The sequence below is a fragment of the Octopus bimaculoides genome, chromosome 14, assembly GCF_001194135.2.
Source record: "Octopus bimaculoides isolate UCB-OBI-ISO-001 chromosome 14, ASM119413v2, whole genome shotgun sequence".
Lineage (NCBI taxonomy): Eukaryota > Metazoa > Mollusca > Cephalopoda > Octopoda > Octopodidae > Octopus > Octopus bimaculoides.
Window position 1 is genome coordinate 4,700,727 of NC_068994.1, and position 9,319 is coordinate 4,710,045.

Sequence of the window (9,319 nt, forward strand, 5' to 3'; positions counted from 1 at the left end):
TACCAGCATTAAAACTGACAAACCACTGATCATGTGTGTTTACATACATACATATATGTTTTCTTTTTCTATTATTAATAATTGGCAGAATTTATAGAGTGACTCTAGGGCTGCGGGTTTTGTGTATTGGCACAGAGTTTTAATAAGTGCCAATACACGGAAAACTCTTGGCTTTAGAGTTGCTCTCTAACTTTCACTGATTATTAATAATAATAAAACAAAAAATATATGTATGTATACTCATGTTTTGAGTTCTATTTTCCTATTTGTATCACCAAACATATACATATATATACATATATATATATATTTGTGTGTGCGTGTTTGCATGTTGTTGATCTAGGTCAGTGTTTCTCAAGCAAAGTTCACGTGACCCCTGGGAGTCCATAAGTGATTGGGGGTGGGGTCCATGGAAAAAATGTTGCTTTATTGCAAGAAACAGCTTGGTTTGTTTCCCTGGCATTTTGCATAGTTCGACCTACACAAGTGAATGGGTGAAAAATGAAATGGGAATTTGGAAAGAAGTATCTATAAAACTAGTTTTTAAACATCGAATGGCTCTGGGGGTCCACCAGAGTAAAATAGTAACCAAAGGGGTCCATAGACAAAAAATGGTTGAGAACCCCTGGCCTGGATCAATTCTACCAACCACTGATCAAACATGAGATGGTCGTGGCTGTTTTGATTGTGACCATCTTTCCTTGTTCTATTGAGAAATAGTGTGCCTGGAATTTGCAAGAAAGTATGATGTGATTTGAAAGATATTTAGCTGTTATTTCTAGCATGTCAAATAATCACCTGGCAGCTCCCATTTTAAGCTCATTAGTGTGTATATAGTGTATGTCGTCGTTGTGAATGATTGTTGATGGCAGGTAGGTGTGAAAGACAGGAGTGTTGCTGCTAGGACTTTGGCAATTTTCAGAGAGGCAGAATTATTAAACAGACGCACACAGGGAGTTATCTATCATTACGAGATGAGCTTCTTTTGGTTTCTGCATATCAAATCCACTCACAAGGCTTTGATTGGCCCAGGGCTATAATGAAAAATACTTGCCCAAGATGCAGCACTGTGGGACTGAACCCCAAATCTTGTGTTCGGGAAGCAAGCTTCATAACTCCATGGCTTTGACTGCTTTTGCTAATTGTTTTAGGTGCTTAAATAGTTGTGAGCAGATACAGACACCATTTTTGGCTTCATAACCCTTGACCCAGCAGAAGTTGGAGGGAAAGTGAGCTGAACCAACACTCAGGCTAGTACCCATTTCAGCTGAGTGGATGTTGAGTGCAGTGTGATACTCAGCTGGATGGAATAACTGGATCTGTGGATAATACTCATTGTTCAAAGGACAGTCTACGGAGCCAACATGGTGGCCTCTTGGTCTGCTAGAAATAATAGCAAATCTCTTAAATTACATTTTGCTGTCTTAAACAAAAAAGGACACATTGGATCACTCGATTCACTATTTTTGGAAAAAAAGACAGGATGGTCACTGCTGGAATGTCTGCAGTTAGACAACCTATGAGGGTGTCTCTTTGGAAAATACTCAGCTCTACTAAAGATTGAAGTCAAACCATTCCCTACTTAGAAAAAAAAGAAAGACAGAAAGGTTAGATAATAATCTGTGAGTCATTAAATGTTTCACGAGTCATTAGATAATGTTATGTGAGTCACTAGGCAATGTTAAGTGAATCCTTAGATGCTGTTAGGGAGTCATGAGGTGCTGTTACATGAACCATTAAATGCGAGTCATTAGAAAATGAGTCAAGGTGGGAACTATCATGTGGTCGTCCCAATCTGCTAGAAATAACAACCAGTTCTCTTCAAATTGCACCCTACTGCCTTGAAAACAAGAAATGCAGGTATCCAGGATACCGTGTACTTCTGGAAACATTCTGTCTTGAAAATTAAAACTGGATGGTCATGGCTTGAAAGTCTTTGCTTGTAGTAAGTCTGTTGAACTGGGACTGGACATCACTGTTTTGTAATACAGGTATGAAGGCCAGCAATTGTTAGTGAAGGGGTCAAGTTAATGTAATCAAACTGGTGAAAAGAAGCTGTTTATTGTAATCACTTCAGAATGAAGTCTGATAACAATAACCCAATTGATGATATTGGTTTCAAATTTTGACACAAGGCCAGCAATTTTGGGGGTGGGGAGGGGCATAAGTTGATTACATCGATCCTCAGTGCTCAACTGGTATTCCTTATTTCTTTTACTGACCCTGAAAGAATGAAAGGCAAAGTTGACCTCGGCTGAATTTGAACTCAGAATGTAAAGACATGAAATGCTGCTAAGCATTTTGCCCAGCTTGCTACCCTTAATCCAAATGATAATATTAAGCAAATAAAGAGCACAGGTCCCACTAATTTTGATAAAAGCTAATTTAACCAGCAGCAGACTCTCTGTGTTCTGGGTTCAAATCCTGCCAAAGTCAACCTTTCAGTTTCAGGATCAACAAAAAATCCCAATCCAGGGAGTGAATCGGTAGAACTGATCGGAGACCTTGTGGTATTTGTTCCAGCTTTTTGTGTTCTTGAGTTCAAATCCTGCCATTGCCTACTTGGGTGGTAGACTTAATCCATTGCCTTATTTAACATCACCACCAGGCACCATGGATCCCTTCGACAGGCTCCATTCTGTTGCAGTCACATCAGGTCTCTGGTTCAGGGATACCTCCTTCCCTCCCTCCTACCTGTCCCCTAAGCCCTTTAAAGAGTCCTGGACCCTGTATTTCCTCCTCATTAAAAAAAAGCTTAAATATTGATGGTAAGAAGCTCGCTTCCCAATCACATGGTTCCAGGTTCAGTCCCACTGCATGACACCTTGAGCAAGTGTCTTCTACTATAGCTTCAGGTCAACCAAAGCTTTGTGAGTGGATTTGGGTTGACAGAAACTGAAAGAAGCCCATTGTATATATATATATATATATATTATGTAAAACAATTAGGTTTGGTTCTGTGCGACTTAAATTTTTGTATGCTTAGATACGAAGGTGTGTTGAAAAGTTCCTGGCTTAAAGGGTATCACGAAAGGCCTGGTTGGAGGCCCAACCTTCCAAGTTCTTTTGCAGGGCTTAGAAAAACTGGAGGACCACTGCAATAAGTGTGTGAATCTGAGAGGGGAATATGTCGAATAAGATCATAATTAACTGATCCTCCTGTGTTTTCTTTTACACAAAGCCCAGAACTTTTCAGTACTCCATTGTATGTATGCATATAAGAATCTTTTCTACTATAGGTACAAGGTCTGGATTTTGTGGGAAAGGGGACAGTTGATCACATCAACCCCAGTATGCAACTGGTACTTGATTTATCAACCTGGAAAGGATGAAAAGCAAAGTCAACCTCGGCGGAATTTGAACTCAGAACGTAGCGGCTGATGAAATACCGCGAAGTATTTTGCCTGGCATGCTAACGATTCTGCCAGCTTGCCAACTTAATCATCATCATCATCATCGTTTAACGTCCACTTTCCATGCTGGCATGGGTTGGACGACTTGACTGAGGACTGGTGAACCAGGTGGCTCCAATCTGATTTGGCATGTAAGAATAATATAACAAGGATGGAGAATATAGGTTTTAATAGCAAATCACATTTGTTTCTGCACCAAACACCAGCTTTAAGTTGTTGAGTTTACATTTATGTCTCATTATGTGAGAATATTCTTTAGAATCATTCGATAATTAAATATTTTTCAGCAACAGCTGTGTGTGTGTGCTTGCTCAGGTGGAATGTGATCAATGCTTAATCGCATTCCACCTGAGCAAGCATCCACACAGCTGTTGCTGTAAAATATTTAATTATATATATATATATGCGTGGCTGTTGCCAGTACCGCCTGACTGGCCTTCGTGCGGGTGACACGTAAAAGCACTCACTACACTCTCAGTGGTTGACATTAGGAAGGGCATCCAGCTGTAGAAACTCTGCTAAATCAGATTGGAGCCTGGTGTAGCCATCTGGTTCACCAGTCCTCAGTCAAATCGTCCAACCCATGCTAGCATGGAAAGCAGACGTTAAACGATGATGATGTGTGTGTGTGTGTGTCCCACCACCTCTACTTGACAATTGGCATTGGCTTCTTCACGTCCCTGTAACCGAGCAGTTCAACAAAAAAAACAATATAATAAGTATCGGGCTTCGTTTGACTAAAATTTCTTCAAGGCAGTGCCCCAGCTTTTTACATGGTACCAGCACCCACAAGCTCACAGGTCAAGTATTTCTCCCAAAGTGCTGGACAGTAGGACTGAACTCAATATCACATGGTTAGGAAGCAAGCTTCTTACTCAAAGCCATGCCAGCATCTATGAGTGTTTATTGTTGGATTTGAAAACAAATTACATACTGGATTATAATGCTTACCATCCTGAGAGCATGTACAGCACTCCCTTGGACACCCAGATTATACACAAGTAAATACTTCTTTTGTCACAAACTGATTTATTTAAGTGTCATGTTGTGTAGGCCATGTCTGCCCCTCGACTGAGTTTGATCCATAGACCTATAGTTTTCGGACATGTCATACTTCTGACGAACTGGCCCTCACAGCAGAATCACTACCAGAACTAGAGAAGAAACTTCAAGTGTGGAAGCAAGGTTTAGAATCAAAGGGCCTTAGAGTCAATGTTGCAAAGACCATAGTTCTAGTAAGTAGGAAGGCAAACACATCACACACCCCTTCAGATAATAGCTCGATCTGTAGAAAAGGTGTAGGTAGAAACTCCATAACATGTACCTAGTGTAAGCTATGGACACGTAAGAGGTGCAGCAAAATCAAAGGAAGATTAACTGGGAAGATAGCTTTTGTGTGCAGCAGATGCACAGGGGCAATAAACACCACAGATACTCAGAAAACAGACCCCATCACATGCCAGGGGGAGAAACTAGAAGTAGTTGATAGTTTCCGCTACCTAGGTGACAGAGCCTGTAGGGGAGGGATGCTCAGAGAGTGTTACCACTAGAATAAGAATAACCTGGGCAAAGTTCAGAAAGCTTCTACCCCTACTGGCAACAAAGGGCCTCTTGCTCAGAGTAAAAGGTAGATTGTATGATGCATGTGTGCTAATTGCCATGCTACACAGCAGTGAAACATGGGCCTTAACAGCTGAAGACATGCGTAAGCTTGAAAGAAATTAAGCTAGCATGATCCGCTGGATGTGTAATGTCAGTGTGCTCACACAACAGAGTGTAAGTGCCCTGAGAGAAATGTTGGACACAGAAGCATTGGATGTACCTTGGATCGTAGGGTGACATGCCGTGCGTGAGGAGACCTATTGAGTCAAGTACATCAACATCAGAATCAAAGCAAATGGAAATTGTAGTTGTGACCCCCATGCTGGTGGCACATAAAAAGCACCCACTACATTCTTGGAGTGGTTGGCATTAGGAAGGGCATCCAGCTGTAGAAACACTGCCAGATCAGACTGGAGCCTGGTGCAGCCTCCTGGCTTCCCAGACCCCAGTCGAACCGTCCAACCCATGCCAGCATGGAAAACAGACGTTAAACAATGATGATTGTGGCTGATGTGCAGTTTCAACATCTGTGAGTTGATGTCTGAGAGTAAAAAATATTGGTAGAGGTGGGGGTGGGGACTAGATGCAGCTTAATAAAATTGGTGGCTGGTTCCGGGGTGCATCAGCTGTTATAGAAGCAGTAGAAAACTTAGAATAAACAGCATGTCTGGGAAATGGTGAACTGTTTGTTGACCCTTCTTCCCCCATTCTCCAATTCCATTCTGACAGAGCAGAGCGACCAATGACCAAGACACTCCAGCGGAGACCCTTCCATCCAGGCAAGGTTGCTGTCAGTGTGTCCATTTGTATGAAGGTAAGGAATGGTTTGAGGCAGATTTGGCTGCTTTTTCTAGCTGGTCTGATGAAGCTCACTCACTGACTCACGAGTCAGTGAGTGTAGTTTGTTGGTGAGTCTTTGTTAATGAGGTAGACATCATCAGACAGCTCTTATTAGTTCATATTTTTGTTGATATGATCTAATGGTTTCTTCCATGAGTGCTTACCAACTCTTGTATCCCCAAACCAGTACTCTATCTGGTATTTGAAATTAATAGGGGTCAGAAACTGGTGAGGCCTGAAGGGTTTGATAACATAAGTTATCCACTGCAGAGCTGAAAAATCCTTTAAAAAAGAACAAATACAAACAAAAAGGAAAACACTTGACTCAACAAAAGGCATAAAAATGAATGAATAAAACAAAAAGGAAATGTAATTTTATTCCCCTTAATCACACCTGTTTGGTGAAGTGACCCCTATGATACCATAGATTGATAAGGTCTGGAGATAACAGTGTTTTTTTTTCTCTTCTTTTTCTTTAGCAAAGCACCCGACATCACAGATCTGAAATACATATATCACACACACACACACACACACACACACACACTTAGTCAACTTTAAATATAATCCCATAGATTAACAGTATGTAACATTACAATCCTTGATTCCTGTTTTTTTTTCTTCAGGAAATGAGAGCCACAACATCACTAAACTCTTCATCAAGATATAGCCCTAGCCCTTACACTGCTCAATGGAACCAAACTGGGGTTGCTTTTGTATTTTGTTTGTTTGCTTTTTTGTCATTAAACAGAATCTTTTCTGCAAGTGAAGCCTCAGCCTTCCACACGAATGGAGGAACAATAAAATATCAAGGTAACTGCTTTAGGTGTTCCTTGTATGCACACGTTGGTGTTTTTTTAAATCACTACTTTGAGAATATTGTGCAGGACACAATTCACATTTGAAAGGTTTTTCACTGCTATGGCTCATTCGATGTCGCTTCAAGAGACTGTATGTAGAGAAAGCAGCCGGACAAACTTCACACTGGAACGGTTTCTCACCTGTGTGTGTCCGGTGGTGCTGCTTCAGTGAAGAATTCCTAGAGAAAGCAGCTGAACAATAATCGCATTTATAGGGTTTCTCACCGGTGTGGATCATGCGATGTTTCTTGAGGTCACAGTTTTGAGTGAACGCTGCTGAACAAAGGTCACACTTGAACGGCTTCAAGCCTGTGTGATTCATGTGGTGACGTTTGAGTAAACTACGCGTCGAGAATGCAGAGGGGCACTCTTCGCATTTGAATGGTTTCTGCCCTGTATGAGTGAGGCCGTGTTGTTTGAGAGAACTGTTGCGTGAAAACGCTGCCCCACACGTGTAGCAGGTGAATGGTTTCTCCCCTGTATGAATCATGTTGTGTTTCTTTAGATCACTGCTCTGTAAGAACGCAGCAGAGCATACATTGCACTGGTATGGTCGCTGACCCTCGTGGATCAACTTGTGCCGTCTTAAGAGACTCAACGTTGATAACGAAGAACCACATATCTGACAGTGACACATCTTGACCAATACATCAGCCATGTTGTATTGAGAAAGTCAGTGAACCACGTCAGAGTGGAGGACACAGGGCCTGAAACGATGTTGTGATTGTCTGAGAGTGGGGTGGGGTTATGTTCTCTCCTGCTTGAGAAATTTTAAAACAGCTGTAGGAAGATTACCAATTGTAGCCAAGGAATCGGTTCGATCAGTTTCTTGTATATTTCTCAGAGTTCTTTGTAATTTGTTGTCCTTCAGTTTCGGTGCTTTATGAGGTGGATTTCATTAGGGGCTGGTGTACTTGGTGATTTTCTTCTAGAATCTTCCAATCTTCCATGTCTATACAATCACCGAGAAAGACATTTTGACACATCTGAAACAGAGAAGAAATTAGATTCGTCAAAAATATGCAAATATTGTACTTATTACTATTATTATTATTATTCCACTGAGGTTGACTTTGCTTTTCATCATTTTAGGAGGTCGATAAATTTAATGGCAGTCAAGCACTGGGATCAATGAAATCCAGTGGCCACCCCCACTTAAGATTTCAGGCTTTGTGCCTATTGTAGAAAGCGACAGAGACGTTAGCTCCCCAGGCAAAATGCTTAGTGGCATTTTTTCCGTCTTAACATTCTGAGTTCAAATTCTGTTGAGGTCAACTGTGCCTTTTGGAGTTTATAAAATAAGTACCAGCTGAACATTGGGGTTGATATAATCAGCTTATCTCCTCTCCACAAACTGCCAGCTTTGTGTCAAAATTTAAAATCATTATTATTGTTGTTGTTATTGTTAAGGTGGTGAGCTGGCAGAATCGTTAGCATGCTGGACAAAATGCTTTGTGGTATCTCACCTGTCGCTCCGTTCTGAGTTTAAAATCTGCCAAGGTCGACTTTGCCTTTCATCCTTTCAAGGTCAATAAATTAAGTACCAGTTGCATACTAGGGTCGATTTAATCAACTGGCCCCCTCCCCTAAAGTTTCAGGCCTTGTGCGTATAGTAGAAAGGATTATTGTTGTTAGCTAGAAGAATTATTAACATGCTGGACAAAATGTTTAGTGGCAGTTTGTCCAGCTGTATGTTCTGAGTTCAAATTCCACCGAGGTCAACTTATCCTTTCAGGGTTGATAAAATAAGTACCAGTGGAGCAAGGGGTTGAAAAAAACACAAGTAATTGAAAGAAACACAAAGCATCTCAAAATAAATACAGTAACGAAAGGGTTAAAAACAATGCTAAGGGATTTAAATGGTTGGCTGAAGATGCGGAACATTGAGGTATATTTCCTGAGTCTATAGAAAGCCTATTTGCTTGGCACAGCAAGGACTATAAACTAAGGCAGAACATAATATGTTCAGAGTGACAAATAAGCGCGAGTTGATAGTGGCAGGTACCTATGCGAGAATTGGAGTAAGAAAGTAAACTTGAAAACATAGAGCTAGGATATGTCAGTTTGTCAGAATATTTGACAAAGAAGAAAGTTACACAGAGATGTACTGAAGTGCAGGTCTATCTAACCCACACAACAATTCCTTCCCATGACAGAAGGCAAAAGTACACAGCAGACCTAGCCAACCCACACAACAGTTCCTTCCCTTCCTACATCTTTCCTCGATAAAAGATTTCAGTCAGAGAGATGTGCTGGATAGCAGACCTATCCAACCCACACAATTCCTTCCTTCTCATATCTTTCCTTCAATTATTAACAGATAACTGAAAATAAATAACTTCCTTAAAGTTACTCCAGTTTTTGTTGACCAACTCTAGGAGGGAGGGAGAGAACAATGGATATAGCATAGCAATGGTTTCCAACATGACCACAAAACCAAACATTTTGCAGAAGGGAACACACGATCATACTGACCCCAGTATCTGACTGGTATTCATTTTATCAGATACAGAAAAATGAAAGACAAAGTCTTAATGTTCTTCAAGAAATTCCATTCCCATCTTAAGATGCTTCATAGGACTACTAACCCCTGCACCTAACTAG

At 40.9% G+C, this 9,319-nt stretch overlaps 1 protein-coding gene across 1 annotated transcript in view; it reads right to left on the reverse strand.

Moving 5' to 3' along the window:
- Nucleotides 1–6,193: 6,193 nt before the first annotated feature.
- LOC128249414 (zinc finger protein 468-like) overlaps nucleotides 6,194–9,319 on the reverse strand; it is a 5,856-nt gene continuing 2,730 nt past the window's right edge. The window contains exon 2 of the mRNA XM_052972980.1: nucleotides 6,194–7,701. Within this exon, the coding sequence (XP_052828940.1) occupies nucleotides 6,678–7,373 (696 nt within the window). The 5' untranslated portion in view covers nucleotides 7,374–7,701 and the 3' untranslated portion in view covers nucleotides 6,194–6,677. The remainder of the gene's footprint in view (nucleotides 7,702–9,319) is intronic.